Source organism: Phoenix dactylifera, chromosome 17 (genome assembly GCF_009389715.1).
Source record: "Phoenix dactylifera cultivar Barhee BC4 chromosome 17, palm_55x_up_171113_PBpolish2nd_filt_p, whole genome shotgun sequence".
NCBI classification, from domain to species: Eukaryota; Viridiplantae; Streptophyta; class Magnoliopsida; order Arecales; family Arecaceae; genus Phoenix; species Phoenix dactylifera.
In genome coordinates, this window is record NC_052408.1 from 15,004,057 (window position 1) to 15,027,331 (window position 23,275).

General features: G+C 36.5%; 1 protein-coding gene across 1 annotated transcript in view; it reads right to left on the minus strand.

The window, feature by feature from the left end:
* Positions 1-323: 323 nt before the first annotated feature.
* LOC103705556 (lysine-specific demethylase 5D) overlaps positions 324-23,275 on the minus strand; it is a 28,865-nt gene continuing 5,913 nt past the window's right edge. The window contains exons 2-33 of the mRNA XM_039115186.1: positions 21,629-21,686; positions 20,582-20,704; positions 20,218-20,275; positions 19,974-20,110; positions 18,934-19,092; positions 18,752-18,838; positions 17,394-17,585; positions 16,267-16,419; positions 15,992-16,183; positions 15,842-15,907; positions 15,365-15,460; positions 12,082-12,168; positions 11,838-11,954; positions 11,525-11,732; positions 11,342-11,406; positions 10,613-10,671; positions 10,389-10,520; positions 10,143-10,302; positions 9,724-10,059; positions 8,819-9,001; positions 8,629-8,690; positions 6,370-6,445; positions 5,420-5,569; positions 5,198-5,331; positions 4,597-4,717; positions 4,441-4,514; positions 2,852-2,996; positions 2,576-2,725; positions 1,849-1,944; positions 1,666-1,761; positions 1,387-1,595; positions 324-670 (exon numbers count right to left, since the gene is read on the minus strand). Of these exons, the coding sequence (XP_038971114.1) occupies positions 415-670; positions 1,387-1,595; positions 1,666-1,761; positions 1,849-1,944; positions 2,576-2,725; positions 2,852-2,996; positions 4,441-4,514; positions 4,597-4,717; positions 5,198-5,331; positions 5,420-5,569; positions 6,370-6,445; positions 8,629-8,690; positions 8,819-9,001; positions 9,724-10,059; positions 10,143-10,302; positions 10,389-10,520; positions 10,613-10,671; positions 11,342-11,406; positions 11,525-11,732; positions 11,838-11,954; positions 12,082-12,168; positions 15,365-15,460; positions 15,842-15,907; positions 15,992-16,183; positions 16,267-16,419; positions 17,394-17,585; positions 18,752-18,838; positions 18,934-19,092; positions 19,974-20,110; positions 20,218-20,275; positions 20,582-20,704; positions 21,629-21,686 (4,237 nt within the window). The 3' untranslated portion in view covers positions 324-414. The remainder of the gene's footprint in view (positions 671-1,386; positions 1,596-1,665; positions 1,762-1,848; positions 1,945-2,575; positions 2,726-2,851; positions 2,997-4,440; positions 4,515-4,596; positions 4,718-5,197; positions 5,332-5,419; positions 5,570-6,369; positions 6,446-8,628; positions 8,691-8,818; positions 9,002-9,723; positions 10,060-10,142; positions 10,303-10,388; positions 10,521-10,612; positions 10,672-11,341; positions 11,407-11,524; positions 11,733-11,837; positions 11,955-12,081; positions 12,169-15,364; positions 15,461-15,841; positions 15,908-15,991; positions 16,184-16,266; positions 16,420-17,393; positions 17,586-18,751; positions 18,839-18,933; positions 19,093-19,973; positions 20,111-20,217; positions 20,276-20,581; positions 20,705-21,628; positions 21,687-23,275) is intronic.

Genomic DNA, 23,275 nt, shown 5'->3' on the forward strand with positions numbered 1-23,275 from the left:
GAAGGAAACCATCTTTAGAGGCAAGGTTATGCTGGATTTGGAAGGGAGAAGGAAAAGATGGGGCAACCAGTTGACTGGCAACAGATAGGGGGCAAAGCACGAGGTGGACCGTAAAACCGTCGAAAGACCAGGAGAAGAGACCGGTTGAGAAGACTTCTTTCCTTCAGACTTTCACCACTCCTATATAGGAGGACTACTTATTGTATAAAGTAGAAAATGAAGACATGGATCAGTTTCAGGATATACTGAAGGACTTGTTTCCAAGTCTAATGGGGGATGATGCTAGGTTTTTGAAGTGACACGAAACACGTGTGCAGCCAAGATAATATGAAAGATGCAATGATCTTATAACTTATTGAACCCGTGACATGTGAATACAAAAAAATAAATAATGAAACAAATAAATGATAGGAATTATTCATTTACATGTTGAAACTGGAAATAACAAGAGAGGCCCTCAAACTTTCTACGTCTTCTAGCTGTTCTTTGAAGAGGCCTTTTGTTTTCTCTCCACAAATGATCAATTTCACTATAAGATCTTAAAAAATTGATTAAATCAACTCTAACCTGAATCTGCTGATGTGAACTATACCTAACTTTTTTGGGTTGCCTTCTTTTTGATTCATTATGGCAAGCTGGGGGTGTTGGAGGCTCTCCATCAGCACTTGATCTGCAAAAGAAAATTTAATAAAATTGTCAGCTGAACATGCTGGAATGGTAAAGAGTTTCATGTACATGAAACCACAAATAGTTAGTACGAGAACATTTTACAGTTTATGGAGTACACAGGTGCTATTTACATGCAGGTCTCAACATATTTGTAACAATAGGCTCTCATTCCAATGGATATAAAGCATCAGTATTAATTTTAATAAAGCACCACCAATGCTCTCTAGCACCTCGAAAGAGTATTTGGTTTTTCATTACATTATCCCCCCCCCCCCCCCCCCCACCCCCCCCCCCAAAAACACCACCAAAAAAAAAAAAAAAAAAATCCCGTTTTTTTGAGAAGAAAGGTGGGACACCACTGGTTACAATTACCTGTGTCAAACACTTGCGAAACACCATCACCATGGTTTATATTTATATCCTCCTATTCTATGTAGGAGGGGTGCAACCCCTGGACTATAGCCCAGCATGCCCATCTTATGATTTTTGCATCCTTCTTGATGTTACAAGAGGGAATATACGCGCTGCTGTTCAAGCATGCTTGTCTGCACTTTGGCGTCTAAGACATCTAACCGACCCACTATGTGCTGGTGCTTTCCACCAATACATGGAACAAACCCACAATTGTGGAGGGGATGCAACATGAACAAAATCATACAGCAGGATAGAAAAACAGGGTTTAAAAGGGGCAAAAAGAATCATGTCTTTCAACCATACCTCTCTCCATGATATATCGGATGTGGGAGAAATATGAACTCCCCATTAACTGGCTGGCACGCAGGACAATAGAAGTTCTTGGGAGGTGGTTTATGCAGATTAATGCAATCAAAGTGGTACCATTCATCACACTGGTCACAAGCGATCATGGCCCTCTGATCATAAGGCTTCCGGCAGATGCAATAAAGTGTGCTCCGAGTTTTTAATAACTGCATTAACCACAAGAATGACAGTGGCAACCATACATTTGTGTTTGGGTATAAGAATCAATATGCATACCTTTAACTCTTTCTCGAAGTGGACAGGCAAAGATTCACCCTCACTAATAACTTTAAATACTTCACTCAATTCATGTTCCCCTGAATCTGAAATAACCTGCCATTACACAAAAAGATTACCAAGAAGTATATTATTATCTTGTAAAACTATTCAAAATCTAGAGATTAGATGTTTATTTTTCACCTGTTTAGCAATATCTGCCCACTGCAAACTGATCTGTTTTACTTTTGTAATTTCCTGCATAAAATGATCTTCAGATGGTATGCTTATAGCTAAACCCTGCAACATGGATATGGACAAACCATCATATTTTCGAATATATTAGAAAAATCAACCAAGATTGTAGAATTTTTATACTGCGAAGGTGCAAATCCAACTAGAGTTTTAAACAATATAATCTACCAACAAAAGCATAAGTAGAATTGTGGGACCAACCACTAAAGTAGTTCAGTATAACATGCAAATATTTGCAGACACCGTAGGCATTTAACATTAACAACATCAGTGATTTCCAGCATTCTCTAGTGCTAGTAGAAGTTCCCAAGTCTATGATACATGGACTTGAAAGTGGAACCAATTATGTCAAACTGGTTAATACATGATGCATTTGACAAACATATTGGTTTCCAAGTACAAATACAAAGTAGCAATAGACAACAATTTGTTAGCCAACATTATCAGTATAACTATCTGCAGGATTGAGGAAAAGCATTCTAAAACGTGGAGCAAATATCTGTTGGTTAATAAAGTTCTATTTACCAAAATAAAAGAGCTGGGATGTATCTTAAAGAACATATTAATAAGCAACTTGATGGGAAAATTTATTCCATAGACATCTGCATTTTCAAGTGATAGGATATTGTGTCAGTTAGCTGACATTTTGTATGACTCACATTCACCAGTTCTTTACCTCTTTCACTAAACGCTGAATTTGTTGGATGACTGGCTTTTCTGATCCCCTCAACAGTTTCTTGACTCTAACTTTCCATGAATTTCCAGACAAGGCTGACTCAAGGTTGCAGCTTCCTTCCTGATCGAACACCCCAGCGACTGATATTGCCTGTACACAGCGATAACATATCAGAAGCTGCCATGCGTAGAAAAATGATATGAAGCTGTACACCACTGATGACATGAAAACAACTGGCTGTGTGCAAGGCAAAGTGAAAATGCATGAAAAGAAAACCTTCAATGCACTTAGAAGACTGTCTGAGATAGAGCTCAGATCTTTGTCATGGTGAGAAATAGCACGATCCACTATTTCAGTTAAACACGACTTGCACTCCAGAGCCTTCTCAACAATTTCTTGTACCAAAGACAACTCTTTAACCCTATAAGAAAAACATAAGCTAATGAATTAGTTTGCCATTAGGATGAATATAGACAACACATAAATATTTACAAATACATGATACAGAATCTTGCTTTTCAGGACCCAACAAGTTATGATTTATGTCCTGCATGCTATGAGCTGAAGTTGCAAAACAAAGAATTTTATCATCAACATTCAGAACCAAAGAAGGGCAGCAGTGACATAACATACTAGTTATTTTAACATACAAGTTAATTTTTTAAATATTTCATGTCAACTGCTAGATGAAGCTTGAGTTAAGAATTATGAGTCTAGTCTTGCATTCGCACAAATCCAATGAGGGTGAATAACCCTGCTGACTTGCTGATTATTATATTGCAATAAGGGTTGCAATAACCTGCCCTGGGGCAAAGATGCTAAGTGCCCAAAAATTAGCGAAGCAACCTTGCATATGGTTGTGTTAATGTTCCAACTTCAAGAGGGCAGTATGCAGCTGGGGGAGAGTGCCCCATGGGGTTCAGTCCCTTGTTTTGTTATAACCCTAGATTCATCAGCAACACCACAGTTTTTGATGCAAACCAAATTTGCATGATCAGCAACACAAATTTCAGAAAAGAGAGAGTCAATATATTGATCGTTTCAATCATCTAGGCTTGGAATTAAGAAAAGAGCTCTATATGATTGTCAATGCCCATGATGCTTACTGACAAATTACATAAACACATTATTATAGTTTGTGTTATATTAATTATGTCTTGCAGCAACAAACATGGTATACAGACAAAACAAATAAGGGTCTACAGTGCATGTAAGGGTCAGAATAAAAAATACTAGTGCTTAGCAAAGCATAGATATAAAAATAATAAATAATATGAGACACTGATTGAGAATTCTTGCATGTATAAAGTATAAAAAAGGGTGACAGATGTCCCCCATACGATGGGAGGATTGTTTTTGGTTTAAAAGTCCATCTAGAGGATGCAGAGGTCAAGGATGACTGGGATGATGGCAGTGGGAAAGAAATATGAACAAGCAGTTGTGCCATGGGAATAAACCTAGACATCAATAAAGACACATATAGGATTGATAAAGCCAAAGTCAAACAAAATTTAAAATCCATAAGGGAAGTTATTTTAAAAGTAGAAGAATATTATCTTGCAGCTAAATATCTTGTCATTGAACATTTATCTCGACTGCACAGATGCAATGATCACAAGATATAAATGAACTGAACTAAAGCCACATGATTTCACATAATTAGTATCACATGACTGCATTTTTCATTTGAATGATAAATGCATGTAAGTGATCTAAGTAGTGAGTATCACATAATCAGTAACTTAGCTAATTAGCTATAATTATAGTTTAGTGTGGTGGATAGATATATAAGTTCTATTATATACAAACATTGTAAAACAGGTCTGTGACTTCATATATGCAAAATAAATCTTTGGTTTCATTACCCTGCATAGAAATCCCCAGCAATGGATAGAAACTCAATGAATGCCTTCAACTCAGGACGATTTCCTCTACATATCTGTGACAAATGGTCCCAATATCAGAGAAACAAAAAACAACTTTTCCCATCCAATCTAGAATTTTAAGATAAAATGATCTACCAGTGCTTGGCCTCCATTTTTAGATATAGCTCCACTTTCTATACAGAGGCAAAATGGACATGAATACTCATTTGTCATGCCTGCAGTAGCAAGTGGTGGCCCCGTGCATGAGAAATGGTACCTGTCCAAACAAAAGTTATCTCAAACATGTAACATAATGATAAGATCAACTCTATAAATTTTCATTTTCAACATGTCAGATTAAGTTATACATAAAATCCAATTATGATATAATTATTGACCACCCAATCCTTTGAAAGGAAAAAAAATATTTTTTCCTCATATTCAATGTGAAATCTTCTTTCCAAATTGAGGTTTCTAACAAAATTCTCAACCTAGATCTGTGGATTGTGAATTTCTTTTATTCATCTGGAGAAGTGCTCTCTGACATTAGATTTGACACAGATTTTCAGCCAAAATATTCTGTATAGCTTAAGAAAAGACTTGCCAAATCATCTAAAATTTCCAAATTTAACCTCAAATGCTATCCATTGCAAACTATTACTGCATTTCATTGTAGTTTGGACCTAAAGGGTAAAACTAATCAGCAGTAGATGATATCACTACACAAGACATGTAAAATTAAATTCAAGTACCTTACCAGTCCTCACATGTCAAACAAATATATACTTCTTCATTTTCAGAATCATCAGGGCAGCACACACAGTATGCTCTACCCCTGCAGTCCCTTGGACCATGATATATGCAGAGAGCCCTATCCAGGGAACCTTTGATCTGGGGAAAAATAACAATGAAGTCTTAACACTTGCAGAAGAGAATTGTTGACCAGTGTTACCACAAAAAAATGACAGAAATAACAAACCTTTTCAAGCTCAGCAGATAAAGAACCAAGATCACCAACTAAAGGCTCCACAACAGCATGGCACTGGAACATCCACCTCTCAACCTTTTCAATTTCAAATGCAACCTTGTCCAGCTCTGGACAATCAAAGGCATCAGATTGTCCACATTCCTGCAATGATGCAACGGGAGATTACATTACCAAGATAAAAAAACAAAAAATCCAAAGGAATTTCATATGAATCATATATGAGTATTCTTTTTTCTAAAATGACAAATATCTGATCAAATCATTATAAATCACACCACCCTTCTAAAAATATATTAATACAGTTGCTTCTAAAATAGAAGCAAGTCTTTTAATACTTTAGCTAGCATAAAAATCTAAGGCTATTTATCTTTTAATAATTTAACCATCATAAATCTAAGCTTGTAGAACTGTCTAAAGTGCAAAAGTTGACTTGATGGATAAGAAACTTTTCAAGAATCTAAGGTCAATGCTGGAACATTAACCCCTAACTACAATCTACAAAACAAGAATATTAAACATCTTATTTTCAATCACCTTATACTTCAACAGAAATGACCTATAAAGAGTAGCCCACACTTAGATTAGTAAATTAAGATTTTAGTAACTGAGACATCTTGCTAAAAAATCTCACTGAATTGTAGTGGTTCATTAAGCATATCAACTCAGACAGTACGGTGTCAGTACGAAAGAGTTTGCTAAAACTACCACTTCGGTTAGAACCTACTCGATCACCCTAAATAAATTTTGGGACAGATAACAAGCACCATCTTGGGGGACAAAGAAGAGAAAGTCATCAATAAAATAGTTATTTTAATTCCTACCGCTGGGGTTCAATTAGTTGGTTGTAAGTGCATAATTTGAGTGATTTAATTTTACTATGATAAGGACAGTGACATATTGATTTCTATCCATAAGTTGAAAACAACAAGGATTAAGCATACCTTGAGTTTCAATAGATTAGCCCAAGACTGTTGACTGGACAGACCTAAGAAAGAATGCACTTGCTTTATCCAGGATCTGTATCAAGCAAACTGTGTCAAATAAAATATGAAAAGCAAACATAATTCTGTTGCTCCTACCAAGCGTATTACAATGCAAAATGCTAAAATGAAACCAACTTGAGCATTGACGCTGCTTATTTTGTCACATATTATGCATACATTATATGCACAAATATATGTATATGTAAATACAATGGTTACAAGGTCTGCCGTACCAACCCGGACCACCCTATATTAACCGTACCATACCATACTAGTAAGGTACCGTAACGATATCAAGGTTTGGTTTGGTATATGAGACGAACCGGTCCAAACTGAGTGGAATCATATACCGGCTGGTAGTAACCTATTTTGCCAGGTAAGCAATACAACGTTTGGAAGTGAGTAAAAAATGTTGGAAGTCTTTCTCGATACAAAGTGCATGCTGTACCTTACCGACCATACCATATCGAACTAATAACATATTAATACAATTCTCGATACCAGTTTTGCAGATCTTGTACATTTGATTTTTCTTTCTATTTATTGATGAAGCAGGGACAATGCTTTATCTCTTCATCATACCAGACCATATTGCCTAGTATCGAGCATACCGAATTGTATCAACGACAAACTGAAACTCAGTACAAGGGCATACCAAGTTCCAATACCACAAATTGATCCTTACCAACATAAAACCAGCATGATACTGGTATAGTTACAAAACTGATACTGTGAACCATGCACATATCTAATCCTAGATTTCATTCTTTTTAGTTATAAAAGACACTTGAGATTTTATGTCTCTTCAAAACAATGAATTTATCCAAGTGCAAGAACATCTGGAAGTAGTTTTGCAAGAAGTTCATAAGTAGATTATACATAATTTAACATTCAAGCTATTGTTGAGGAGGAACTTAATACGACTGTTGCGATACCCTGGGGAAGATTCAGAACTGAAAAACATATCCACATATTACAGTTCCAGAAATACTAAGATTTTCATGAAACACCTCTAGGAAGCTAATCAATACAATGAGGAGATAGTTGCACATGAATATCCAATATCTTTTCATGATTCTAATATTCCTATATGTCTTCAAAATTCCTTCACTAATAATTGCATGCTACCAGTATACAATCAAATACTACAGATTGGTTGCAATGGATGTTGATATCCCGATAATCTGATCTATATATGACTTGATCCTTTGGCTTTGCGTCTGGCAATGATTCAGACCACAAACTTAGGTTTTCAATTTAGGTGCATGCAAATGTAAAAAGCAATTATCCCAGTCGAGTGTATATGCCCCAAATCTATTATCTGTTTCTTTACCCAATTTCCACACCCTTCCCACTTTCCATTCCCCAAACCAATCTCTCCCCCAATTCCATCCCCAAGACCTCAGCTCCAATCCTCCTAAACCCCGGCATTTAGTAGTGAGAATGGCTAAGTAAAAAGGTAAGCCAACATCAGAGACACTGCTCAGAGAACAGGGCTGACAGGGACAACATGACCAAAGGAATTGCAAGGGAGAACACAAAGATTGCTGTATCTGGTAAATGATCAGGAAGAAAACCCAGGGGTGGGGGTGATGATGTTGTGTTTGTGGTGGAGGGTCCAAGGGGCTTAAGTTTTCTTAGTTTTCTCCATCTTCCAGCAACCATTCCCGACCCTCCTGTGCCTGATGTTGCACCATCCTCACCCCCTTGTGGAACATATACAAAAAAGGTTACTTTACGTAATGGAACTCCATAACTTTATGCTTGTGAAGAGAGAAACATTGGGGAGTTTCAGAGGGTGGGGGGGAGGGGGAGGTGGGGGGGATGGGGAGGAGAGAGTTATATGAAACCACTTCCATTGAGGAAGCCTTCGGTAAAACTTCTCTACTTCGACAAGCAAGTATGGATTTCTTTAAATTGAAATATCATGATAAGTTAATTACTAATCTTTTTCTCCTCCTCGTCATCATCCTCAACAATAATTAATTAGCTTCTGGTAGTTTTACCACTCCAACTTTCACATTTCAAAATCCATAATAAAAGTTGGTAAGCAATGCGTATTTTCAAACAAGCTATCTACCAAAAAATATGGTGTTAAGAAATCAATTATTCTGTAATTATGGCTACTAATAAACAAATCATTACTGCTAAAATAAAGATCTTGAGCCCAATTGCAGAAGAACAAAATGCAGGAATGTAGGGAGTCAGAGAACAAACTCATGTCTGTCAATGGCATTTTGAAGCTGAGCAACCATCATGGGATATGGAACTTCGATATCCTGCAATTTCCATGTTTATTTTGCAGGATAACGAGAGAGAGAGAGAGAGAGAGAGAGAGAGTCAGCCAGCCAATAAGCACCAGAAATAAAGCATCACTGAAGTTGGGAGAAAGTAAGAAAGCAAGAACCTGAATTTCTTCTAAAATTTGTTTAACATCCTTCAACTTGCACCTTTTAGAGATTTGAGGTTCTGGAAGCACGATAAGTGCTTTTCTGAGACAGCTGGTTCCCCTAATCAACACTTCAGCTAAATTACTACCAGAAAATATGGTAGGATGATGATTCATATCCTCAAGTATGCTATCAACCTCCTGTATGACCAAAAAGTAAATAAGTCCTCCATCAAAAGGGCTAAACAATATCAATGAATTGGAAGTATATTCAACTATTTAGAAACAATACTTAATTTTTGTACAAATTTCAAAGCAAATAAGATTAAGGAAATTCTGTGCAAGTGAATATTGCACATGGAATGTAACTTAAGCGAATATGTTTATTATCATAATTAATATTGTTAAGCTTAATGAAATCAAATTGGATTTCTCCAACTCTTTTCTCAAAAAAAGGGGGAGGGGGGGGTGGAACATAATTCATAGTGTTGAAAGGAGCATAAATCAATTTCAGTTTACTAACGAAAGCTTTAACAAAAGGATGTGCAAAATCAGAAAATCATCAAGTGCATAGTAGCTCGCCTAGACGGATGGGTAACAAAGTCAAGGTAACACAATTAGTTCTACCATGTGCATGCATGCTTGCATGTTTATATGTTTGACATTCTTTGCTTTTTCATTTGTACATAACACAGCAAAAAACTTAACTTATGGGCCTAACAAAAGACATGCAATAATGTAAATATACTAAAGAAAACTGTAAAAATTCAAGAAGTAACATCAAGCATAACTAGAAATCTGAATCATCATTAACTCTTCTGTAACATTCATATGTTAAAAGATAATATGAGGAACATAAGAGCACATGGTATAATATGTCAATGCATATATTATACTTATGCAAGCCAAGTGGGAACCATTACCTTGAGTAAGGGAATCCTAGAGCAGAAAGACAGGGCTGTCAAGCTCCAATGCAATATCAATGATGTCTGCTTAAGTCCCGGCAACACCTTAAACTCAAAACCCAAGGATTGCCCAATTTCTGTAGTAGAATCAATTTTATCAAGTAGCACCTTAATTTTTTCTGAAAGGCCACTATCAACTACAAAATCATTATTGTGCCTATACAATAAAGTCTTTGAATGCTGTAGTAAAGAACAAGCATCATGTTCCCATTCATCAACTTCCTTTAGTATACTCTGTAGCCTTTCTGAGGCATCTGAAGTGACTTTGAGAAGTTTAGATTGGGTGACTAAGTCCTGCAAAATGTAATGCATTTTATGCAAATTATTGAGTACAAAACTTGGAAAAATTATAAATTCATCGGTGAGACAATATGGACCTTCAAGTCATCAACTTGAAGCAAAGGACCCAATCTCTCCCCATCACATATAGCGTGCACTAGATATGGCTGACATCTACTTATCCATGACTGAGCCGCTGATAGTGCATCCTTGAGATCTAGGAGAGAAGGAAGGATCACAAATATATCTTCTGCAGCCCTGAGGAAATCAAACTTTCTGATCAATAAAAGGGACAGGGGATCAAGCACATAGCTAAACAATGCACATAATAGCCTCTTGTATACCTTATAATGTTCTCAAAGTCAGAAATTTGAGCTGCATGCCCAAGAAGAGATTTGGCTCTTTCTTCCCATGAAATAGCTGCTATAAGTTCTTTGGAAATTTCCATGAACAATTGTTCATTCTCAATTTCCAACCTGAGAGAGAAAATTATATTCTAGTATCACATAGCAAAAAAATAGGTGTTTTAAACTAAACAAAATTCAGATTTTCCAGAAGGGTAATTTACAATGAAGCATCAGTCAGCACTTGCTGGAGAAACTCCAGAGACATTTTAGTAGAAAGTGCCTGCATTATGTAATTGAATTTGTACTTAGACTTGATCCAGAATGGCAGAGATGCAAAATGATTAAACTGATAAATGACATACAGAATGAATAGCTATGCCAAATTAATCAAATAATACTTAAAACATCTACATGCTCGTGTAAATTGAAAAAAGGGAAGCCCAGTGCATGAGGTTCCTGCCATTGTGGGGTTCGGGGAGGGTCGGATGTATGCAGCCTTACCCCTGCATATGGAAAGGGCGTTTCCATGTTTCGAACCCGTGACACCCAGCTCACAATGGAGCAACCTTACTATTGCGCCAAGCAAGGTCCGCCGTACTGGTACCGGTCGGCGTACTGGTGGCAGCCCGTACCGATCCGAACCGGTCCCATACCGGTTCTTCAACAATAAACTACCGGTACTGGATTCCATACTGATCCGGTACCGGTCTCAGACCAGACCAGTACGTACCGGCCGGTACGGACCGGTACGGCAGACCATGGCGCCAAAGCTCACCCTCATGCTTGCATTAATTAAAAAGGAAAATCAGTATGAACAAAGAAAAAAGGCCAATAAAAAGATGCAATTATTGGCATCTACAGCAAAAAGGAACTCCTACAAATATCATAAACAAAGCTAAAGAGGAAGTAAAGCTTTTCAGAAAAAAAATTGCAAAAAAAAGCAGCAATACCTTTGAAGCTTTCTCTCTACAGATTGACCTTTTAAGTTCTGCCTCAACAAGGGGCAACTCATCAACTGTTCCAGAAAGAAGCAGAACTTAAGAGGCCACTTCACACAATAAAAATGAAGAAAAACCTGAATTGTTGGTTCAAGCAACAGTGTAGTGAATAATTATAATTTATCAAAGCCATACCATGTACTCTCAATGACTCTCCAGCCTTCAAGATACAAGAGAGTTCTCTCACGATGTTTCCATGGTCTCTCCGATCATTAAGGTTTTGCAGGATATCATGAAGATGGAACATCCAGGAACGAGCATCATAACAGTATTGCCTTAGGAGTTTCAACTCTGGAATGCTTGCTGTGACATTATCTGCTGCCTGCAGAAAATCTTCAAGTTCCTGTACAAGGTATTAGGAAGGTGTTAGTCTCCGCAACTTAGCAAAGTAACTACTTTCCATAATTAGTGCAAGAAAATAACTAGTAACACTCATGGAGATCACAACCTTCAATCTTCGGGGACCTTTCAAGATCTCTTCGCATCGGATTTGCCATGACTCTGCCTCTCCACACAAGTTCAACAGCAAATCCATTTCCGGAAATTGAACATGAAGCTCCAGCATCTATGAAGTTCGATAATATTATGTAATACATATGATGAAGCACATATAATGATAAGAAAATTAGAGAAATCTTTTTTGTGATGACAGCAGAGGAAGAATGCCATTTTGTTAGAAGAACTCCATATACCTCTGATTTCAGCTTGTTCAGGAAATCAATCTCAATAAAACCAGGCTTTTTCTCCGACAGGCATTTGTGTGCCTTATTCAACCAATCCTGCACCATTATGGAAAAAAGAAAAAAGGTAGCTCCTCAATGTTAAACGCATGGAGAAGTACAACAAGTATAAGGATAGCAGCAAGGAAGGTGGGAAGGAAAGCGTGATAACTCTAATCACAAGATCTTAAAGAACGTCAGTTTCCTTTTGAAATAACATTAAATGATCACCGATTTTAATATCACCAATATCATTACCAGAACAGGCAAAACTGACCTGGCCAGGTGATCTATTATTCTAAAGTTAAAAGTTTAAGATCCACATATGCAAGCCAATGATTAAAAAGAGAGCAGCCTAGATGACCAACCTAAGCACAGCTGCCTAGGTGCCCATCTTAACAATTTACATCATGTTTGGGTATTGATGATGAGATCAATTTTTAATTATTATTAAGTTTTTGCCAAGTTGATGCTTATCACTGACTTATTACGTCTTGATTGATAACTTATACTTCTTTCTTTGGTAAAAATATTATACTTCATTCATTGGATTATAACTATTCTTTAAAGTTTCTTCTTATATTTATTTTTTAGATTATCTGTAATCCTTTCGTCAGTTTTTTATAAATTTGGGCTGCCTATCTGCCACTTAAAAGTCTTTTAAAACACATACTAATGTTATTATCCTTCCCATATAAAAACCTAGCTTTCACAGAAACCTGTTTGCCAAAAGAAATTTTAGATGATCCTCTTCGAAGTAGGCATTTCGGAAGATTGTCCACTTCATACAAACAGGAGTCATAATTCTGAAAAATAATATATCTTGGTAACAAATATTGGTTCAGTTTGGATCACTCATCTCCTCTGATAACTGACTTTATAAAACATCTTCATCTGATTCATATTATACATCAATCACACGTTAATACAAAGAAAATTACAGCAAGCACAAATTAAAGATTTCATATTGAGATTGACAGTTCAAAATGCTAACTTATGCATATTATAATTAAAAAGAAATATCAAAGAAATATGAGATATATGATCTGCCTGCTATAATAAAAGGACTTTACAAATTTATAGATAATTAGCAACAAAGGTAGGCGAGTGTTAAACAAGACTGGAGTACTAGTTGGTAAACTAGTAGGGTTCATAGAAGCCAGTACATACTAGACCATGCTAAACTGTATTGCCATACTACATGAATCAACAGTATATCAGCCATGTCAGCTGCTATATGTGTCAGCAGGGGGATGCACTGATGTATAAAGCCAACACGGGCCAATAGCTCAGTATTTTAAACCATGGTGCCAACTCATTTTAGAAATTTTAACCAGTGAATATTGCAACCAAGAGCCTCTGCATTCAATAATAACAGAAAGTGGCGTCAGCTTTTGCAGCTGCAACCTTTAGAATATCCCCTAATTGGAAGGCGCCATACTTTACTAAAGCAGCTCTCAGTACAGTATTAGTCACCATCATGCATCAGCTACAAGTTAACATGATTAGAACTTCAGCATGAATTTTTACAGGCAAGATAACCATAGACATCAAGTCTTGTCCCAACCATCTGGGATTAGCTTTATGATTTCTCGTCAAATAGATTATCTATATAAAAGGCAATTTCTAGACAGATGTTTTCATAATCATAGGCAACCATTTATCTAGTCCAGTTTGCTTAAGTACACAATATCTTTCTAAATAAATTCTAGAGCATAGCACGTGACTAAATAGCAGCATCAGTTTATGGATTATTTCCAAAGGCAACTCATATCACAATAAGAAGTCAGGAACTTGATTTTATCAATGTAAGGAATACCTGATAAAGATAAACCAAATGAATTCAAAATGGATGGGCAAAATTAGTATCCCACAATAATCACTTTCTTGTCACAAAAAAGTAGCATAGTCAACTCTCTCTTGGTACATAGAATTTCTGGAAGTTCATAGGCCAATTGTGCAATCTAATCCCTTCAAAGCTCTCTCTAGCAAGGGGACTCCAACACATCCTTCAGCATCCAAAGTCCTTGACCACATAATCCAACTTTAACCAAATGCCAGTCAAGAAAAGGTCTTGAGGAACTGCTTTTGCCAAGCCAAGTATCCTTTTATATCATAATTGTCCTGGCCAACTTGAATTCTATAACCAAATTCAATAGCCTTCCTATGCACTCACAATATTCTTTCAGATATAACACATGGAGTAGCTATGAAAAAAGCCACAACTATCCTACACATTATATACTTAATCAGTCTTTGTGCACCTAATAATCTTGCCATCATATTACCACAAATCACTTCTTTGATATCTCCACCTCATCGTTACTAACTCTCCTAAATTTGGATTTGGGTTGTGGAAGAGGAAGAAGAATAAATTGGAAAATCAAGGCTGTGTTTGGAATTGTCTCACTTTTCTTTTTAAAAAGAAAATTGGAAGTAGGACTTTTGTTTACCTTTTCAGATTCCTGACAATAGAAAACATTTTTGGTTCCCTCTTTTTTTTGTTAACAACAAGAGGAGCCACTCGACCTGTGTTGAGGCTGAGACGTAGCTAGGAGGAGTTGAGAGGAGTGCCGAGGTGTGGACGATCTCCTCGAAGTCCCACATGAGGGTAGCCTCGATCTCAGCAATCAAGGTGCAAGTGTCGTCATCAGCCTCCTGGTTGGTGTACTAACCAAGGGTCAAAGACGACGGCAGCAATGGCGGAGTCCGGCCATGGCCACTCAGATGGCCGCATTGCCAATAGAAGACATCATCCTCATCGCTAGTCGGGAGCTCATAGGGGTGTAGGGGGACATAAAGCAGGGGAGAGGACGAGAGAGAGGTGGGTCCGATGGAGGAGGCCAGCCGCAGACTCGATCTGGCCGTCGGTTAGGCAAAAAAGGCTGGTGTGCTCGACAGTGGTGATACCAATGAGGCCCTCCAGCCATAGAGATAGGTCCTCGAGGCAAACATGAGGTCGGCCGGAGATCAGGGGGAGGTCGGGCAAACAAGATGAGGGGTTAAAAACCAATTTTAAAAATAGTGAAAGTGAAAAATTTTACTTCCACTTTTTTCAGAAATAATGAAAGTTGTTTCAAAAAAAAAAAAGAAACAAGATAACCAAGTATGTTTTCTGTATCAAATTCCATCTTTCTTTAAAAAAGAAAGGAAAAGAAAGATAATACCAACGAGGGCCTATAACTAATATGATTTTCTAAAACAAAAGAAAAGAGCCTAGAAAACATCAATTTGGAGTACAGAACTAGTATAATACCTTTGCCGAAGAAATCACACATGCTAATGTTCCAGTTTTCTCTAGATCAATCGGAAATCCAATGGCTCTGGTGTACAATACCTCCAATTTGCAAATCTGAAGTCAATATGCCATGCAAGGAAACAGATTTGAACAAGTTAGAACCTGTTTCACCGAAATATCGGGTGCAAATTTCTTAAACAGATACAAAGTAATGAATTAAGGCTTAATCAACATCCTCGAATGAGCTCAGATGAGCAAAAGCATGCCTTTCATTTAATTACAGCCAGTAGCATTAAACCGAAACCTTGGCAGCCAGCACAATATAGACTGAAATTCATGTTAATATAACAAAATCCCATTTTTCAAAAAAATAGTGACTTATGTCGCAGTCAAAGAGAAGAAACATATGCATTAGATCCTCCAGCATGCCTAGATAAATTGCAACAGTAAAACATTTTTATGAATTGAATTATCCATGCATTGCGTTTTACTTACACTAAAGCAAGATGAAAGAGCAGTTTCTATTTCAGCAATAAACATCCTCGCATTTTCTGCATAGGCCTGTACAGTAAATCCAAAATGGAATGAAATTTTCGTGAATTGAAAGAATATAACATAAAGCCGACATACAAGAAAGATATCAACCTTCAACTTTGTGAGACCAGGCTCATAACAAGGCAAAGGATAAAAACTCAGCAATTCCTCAATTTCACTTAACATTACTTTCTCAGAACTTTTTTTCTCACAATGCAGGTAGTTGTCTACTTTAGACAGGCAGCTATTTACATTCATCGCCCACTTTTGCGCTTCAATCAATTTATTTGCCATATCACGTACCTAGCAAATGTCGTAAATACATACAATTAGGTATATTACACAACCAATATACAAAACTTTGACATGTCAAGTATTTAACATACCGGATCCATGTCATGATCAGCCCAAAGGAATTGTTCAGCTTCCTTTAGGGCACTAGTGTAAGCAGAGTTTGAGAATGGTATCTCAAAAATGTGACAAGAATTTGAAAGCCAATCTTCAGCAAGTTGTGCATAAGAAACGAGGCTGCCTTTCACCTGAATATGTATAGATCCTTCTCAGTATCATACAGCATGAAATAATAAAGGATTAAACCAAGGCTGGAAGGAACCTTAGTAATTTTATTCAGCAAGAAGACTGTGATTAATAAAATCACAATAGCAAATATATACTAAGAGGAGGTGTATACTTATGATAGTCAAGCTTTTAAATTTTTAGATGTTTTCTCTAGGATGAGAATAATATGCTAATACTTTAGTATCCTATACTTGTCTGATGAGAAAGAAACTGAAAAGACTGTTAGTAGTAGTACCTGCTCTAGGAACAAGAAAGCATGTGATCAGTAAATCTTCAAGATAAGCTTAATTCGGGCAATATTTTAGTCTATAACAAGGTCAAAATAAAATATTCTGGCACTCTATTCTCTATTCGTGCTATTTTAACCTTCCTATAAACTATTTGTTACTCCAGTTCCTAGTTTTGCCAGAATTTTAACTTAACAGCCACATTTTCTGGTACACGCATATGACGTACTGACCCCTCTTTCCTATTGAATACCTTAATTGTATGACTACCATTCAATCTGATAATACGATCGCATAGCAGAGCAAACAATGAAATCCACCGTATGTTAACCTATATGAGACATTGAAATCTATTTTCCATCCTTTTAAAATAATGTAATCAAGTAGCAAAAAAAAAAAGTTTGATCTTTATTTTTTTCAGAATAGTGATGGAAGTGCAACCTTTCCAAGTCAAACTCAGAATCTCTCCCCAGCACATGTATGAGGAGACAGCTAAAAATTGATAGACCAAAGTTCAAGAAAGGCTAGGGAGTTTCTATAAATGTCCCAACACCAAAAATGCGAACACAAAAAAATTGATCATAGAGGCAAATTATTCCAATAATTTAACCTAAAATGGAACGAAGTCTGTTTGATAAGATATAAACCTTTATGAAATATAGGAATCATTATTTTGCCACAAGAAAACAGAAACAATAGGAGAGAACCTTTTTCATCATAGAACTTGATGCATTAGGAACCAAGTGAGGCCATTGAGAATGTCTGCTCTGGGAGGTCTCCACATTTGTAGTTTCAGACACAGCAGAGACCGTATGGACCAAGTCGCCAAGTTCTGCAAGAGTGTGACGGTAAAGAAGTTGATGCTTGTTGGCATTACATTCACAAAGATGTTCCCAATGCTGTCAAATCAAGCCACAAAAAAAGGGGAAAATATAACAGGAGTCAATTCCAAGTAAAAACTATATTAATTGTCTTCTCAAATTATTAAAACATTATACTATAAAGGCCACAATATATCTACAAACGACAAATATAACTGCACTTGCTTGAAAACAAAATTTAACTGCAAATATAATTACATATGAGAACATGATCTGCCGTACCGGTCCGGCCTGGGACCGATACCGGATCAGCGTGGAATCCGGTACCGGTAGTTTATTTTTGGAGAACCGGTACGGAACCGGTACGGAATACCACCGGTACGCCGACTGGTACCGGTACGGCGGACCTTGTATGAGAACATATCGAAGAAGAAAATGGCAGGTCGATTTAACCATAGATGTGGAAGCAACAGATTCTATGTAATCAGGTAGTTGTGGGGTAAATTAATTTGACTAAACACTTCCAAGTTTTGCCAAAAGCTTTAGAATATAAACATCATAAACAAAAAAGGTAACCCTAAAGGATATTTGCTTCTTTTCCTACCATGGAGAAGTAGACCAATAAATTGATAGTCGCTTCCACTTCATCAACTAATGTTATTCAAAAAATTCATCTTCTTTTGCATGAAAACATGTTGTGGCTCTTTTCTGAGCTAAAACAGGATGCCAGAATAAATTACATGTCCCAGCTATATTCAGATCATTTTAGAGCAAGCAACTTTAGTTTCTACTAAATAAACACTTCACAAGAAAGTTATTCGGCTTCCCTTGCATAACATATAAAACAGAACCAGCACAAATTTGGTGAAATCACCTGGCTTTCCTTGCTACCAAACTTTTGCATTGCTAGCTACTAAATTTTATCTTTATCAGAATAACGTGCACACAAATTTAACATATTATCATTATTAATATCTAAATTATAAATTACCGAGCAAGAGGTTGATAAGGAACCTTAACACAGATTCCACAATTGATACTAGAAAACACTTCATATTTTCTTATATTGTTTATTAACATTTGCACATGATCATGTTTCAATAGTTCACTACCCTGAACTCAGCTTGAAAATATCATCAATGTGATATCAGCCCTTTTCAGTTTGAAACCATCTGAAACAAAATGAAAATGTCCAACAAAGTATGAAGTTTAAATTGTACTATACTGTAGTAAAAACAGCATACCTCAAGGCAGACAAAAGCAGATGGCCTACAGCTGCATGTAACAGCTGAAAGATACAAATATTGCTGGCATATTATGCAGGTTGGATCCTACAAAATTTCCACAGGTTTTTGAATTCATCAGAAAGGGACCTCGTAGCAAGCTTACAATGTGAGATGTTCATAAAAAACAAAAGGGAAGTTACCTCTTCTGTGCCGACATAATTGGGATGTTTCTTTGGGCGGATCGGAGATGATGTGACAACACCATTGATCCAAAGCTCCTCTCTGCATCTTTTCTCTCTAGCAAATACTCTCTGCACTTCCTCCTCCAGGTAAGGCAAGGCTTTTGTATCACAACCATTCTGGCAAGTCGAACAAAGAAATTAGGAAGATATAATGTTAGGAGATCAAACATTCAAAAACAAGAAAAGTAATGAAGGAAATGATGCTGACCAAATTTGTGTACATTTATGAGGGCTACTCATATGCAAAAGCCCCGGCCAAATTAGATAAAAATTACAAACAAGCATATCGACATAAATTTCACAGAAGTGGCTACATATATCAAAACCCAGGGCAAAAAGAAATGCCATGGGATACATAAGACACAAGCAGACAAACCTTGATGTTATAAAGAGATTAAATACAGTGCACTAGTCACAAGAAAGATAGTTCAATAGATTGAGTTAAAAAGAAGACATTGAGATGGCAACAATGCACCATCCAATGGAAGATTTATTGGATTTTAGCTTGTTTGAACTTCATTTTGTAGTTTGAGTTTCTTTTTTATAATTAATGTCTTTCTATTGTTAATATTGCCCATTATATTTAATGTTAGGATGTCCCCTACAAGCAACACACCACAATTTAACCTCAACAAAGGCATCCCTGCAAAACATTATATGGTCAGCAACTTCAAACCATTTTTGCCAAGTTATTAGCCAACATCTGACAAGATATGCGCCAAAAAAACAAAAAAGAAGGCCTAATAAGACCTCGGAACAAGATGCAAGAATGGATGAAAAAGAGCTCATATAATAATCAACTCTAATCAGATAATACGAGGCCTAACATTTTTAGTTGTCGCTGTTGTGAAGTTGCCCCCCCCCCCCCAAAAAAAAAAAAAAAAAAAAAATCCATCCAAGCTCAGAAAAAGCAAATAAAATGTGTGCGTTCAAGATTTAACATTTTAACATAATTACCAAAAAAATCAGCAGTAAATGAACAAGAATTGAGCATCAACCTTGGAAACTGCATAAAGAAGTTCTTCATGAGATAAAACGGCTGATTTGTGATACAATCGGTACAGTTCAGCTCCAAATCCACCATGAGGCAGCCAGTCAGCAGGAGCAAAATTGACAGCCTCAGCACAATTAAAGCCTGGAAACCCAACCAAAATGCTTAAGCCTTTTGCAGCACGATGTACAAGTTTCAATAAAAATAAAAGAACCAACTATATTCATCAGCTCAAATATATAAATACCTACCAAAGTTGAAACCCCCATGATAGGACCTAGGAAAAGTAATGACAAAGTTTCCAGGCTCCTGGAAGAGATACACTTGAAATGTCACATTAAATGTTAAATGTGTAAGAGTAATATATATATATATATATATATATATATACTGGAGTCTATATAGAGTTGTTTCAGGATGATGGCATATTGATGCAAGTAACGGATGCAAATGACAAGAGAAAGAGTATTCTCTCTAATCTGAAGTAAGAAGGGCAATAGATCCCTCAAACTATTTAAATAAGCCAATGGTTCCACAGGTTACAAAGGATTATGGCACGTGCAATGTGAGATGGTATGTACATCTACAAATAGAACTACTGGCTTGTCAACTGACCTGCAAAACACCATAAACTGGAACACCATTTTCTTGCAAAACGGATGGATTAAGCATTGTGACAAGTTGGAAGAGCAAATCTGGCTGCACCTCAAACAAATCTGGAAGAGCATTTCGCATAACCTACAAAAGAAATGAGACATCTTAAATCATATTTCTATCGGTGTCCGAACCAGCAGAAATGACAACCCAAAAAAAAGATCACTGGTTATAATGTTACCGACAAAGCATGCTAACTACAAAGATTCTATATCTTGGGGAAAAAAATGTTTAACAAATGGGCCCATTAGAGAGGAAAGATATTGCAACCCAAATAACCAAACTGCAGAAGTGATTACTCGGGGCTAATGCATGGATGTGACCCCATCAAATAGTTTGTCACATTTGATGACAAAGGTAGTAGGGAATCTAAATGTTCAACATTGAAAAGATTAGTCACTTTTGAGCCAAAAACATACTTAGCTCCTTATGCTACATTAAAAAATGTAAATTTAAAATCATTTAACAAAGGTGATCAGCTGGAGATAAGGAGACAAAATGTACAGTAACATGGCACACAAATTTAACTGGCTTTAATCCTAGCTATGTGTTTTAATATTTCATAATTTATAATGGTCAATTTGGTTAAGTAATCAAAATATACATGTCTGAATTTGCTCCAAAGACTTTTTTAAGAAAAAAAGGTTTAGGTTCATACGGCTCTATTTTATTTTATTTTACTTTGAAAAAATATCGAGCTTAAGGAGTGAAACAAAGCAGACTGAACTCTAGATGACCTCAAACTCACCCCTTTAGTTTCAGGGGTCAGTCACTTTACTTACAATCAAGAATGTTTCAGCAAAAACAAATTTCATCCAAAATTTAAAACCAAAATCTCCTTAGGACAGGAAGATGTGATAAAAGATAACATTGGATGCGATAGTTAAAGATAAACAGAGGATGATGCAGAGCCATTGCCATCATCCCTCAGATCAAGAGGTCGCCTGGAAAAACTAAATAATTAAATGGCAAACTAAATGATCCAGCTGCTACCATTCCAAAATCTACCTGCTCAAAAGCATTGGCTTCAGTACCAGGTACACCATACCAGCACTTTGGCTCTCCCCTGACATTATAAGATGAACAATTAGTCTGAATATTTATCATGAGTTCATGACGAATAATAATATGCTAATATGTGTGCACCCACATGTGTGGGCTAGTACTGAATAAACAAATAATACAAGCAAGTATAACTAAATACTTAGCTACCATACTAAATAATAACAATACAAACTAAATGGAGATTCTACATAAATAGATTTAACCAATGTGGGACAACCAATGTGGGAGCAGACTCTGACAATCTTAAGGAATTATTCTACTTGATGGCCCTGTGTCAATAATAGTAAATGTTATTTAAATCAAGTTGAAATTCCAAAAACAGGAAGACATTGATCATCCAAACGTATAGGAAAAATAGACAATGCTCTCTCTTTCTCTTTATGTCTGTACTTGCATATGCACGTACACATTTGGGGCCACTATTATAAATTTATATTTATATAAAAAGATCTTTGGCAAAGATTGCATATGAAATTTTTGGAAGTAATTTGCAGATGAAATATTTAGAAGTAAAACATGAGAATAAAATAAAACTTGTTGCTGCTAACTCTTCATCACTACCACCACTGTCACAAAGTCATGAACCTTCCACTGCCATTACCATCATGGCCACTACCACCATCTTTGGCAGTGCTGCTAGCACCACCATTGCTACCTACCAGCACCATCAACACCACACCAAGACCTGCTACAACACCACCGCCAGAGCCATGACATCTTTTTATTGTTTATTGTTGTTAAAAAAAAAAGCAATTATGACAAACTTGTTCCTGTTGTCGAAATATTAGCAATAAGGAAAAAAGATGAAAACATATACCATAAACAAAATCAAGAAACTAGATATGATTCCAAACACAACCAATAGTTAGTTTGTCAATTTCACACTGCAACATCCAGTTCCATCACAAGGTTTAAGGAGCAAAGGCCCCATTGGATACTACATGAGAGCTCCAATGTGCTTGAAGAAAAAAGATAAAGACTCTGACTATTCGCTTCATATTTCATTGCTTTTCTTCTTCTTTTTTAAGTCTATCTTGCATAGTCCAATCAAGGTCTGAACATCGGATAGAACTCCATGAAATGGCCCTCTGTAGCACACTAGAGAATTGAGATAATATAACCTCTAGAGAAAAGTTCGCAAAGCAAATAGCTACTTCAGATCAGGATCTGATAGAAGAAATTATAATCATGGAACTCTAGGAAGAAGATAGAGTGCTTAATGGGGCATCACCTATCTCGACAAGGATGAACAAGACACAGTGATCACGTAAAATAGCATCAGTAGGCATAGAAAAAAGGTTGCAAGCAATACCTTTAAAAAAAGTTTGAATTAGATATAAAACGCTCTATCATCAATTATCACCCTTCATGTATAATAATGCAAGGCAACTAACACACCTCTGAGATATAAAAAGTATTATGAACTATCTGTCATGTGTATAACAATAAAAAAGGGGTGACAAAAAGTTGCCAGAAACGGGGCTCTCCGATGTTATATAGTATAAGTGTATATTTTTGTGGCCATGTTTATATATATGGTCCAGTTTGCTTGCACCTAAAGATCAAGATATGCCTTCTGGCCATTTCCAC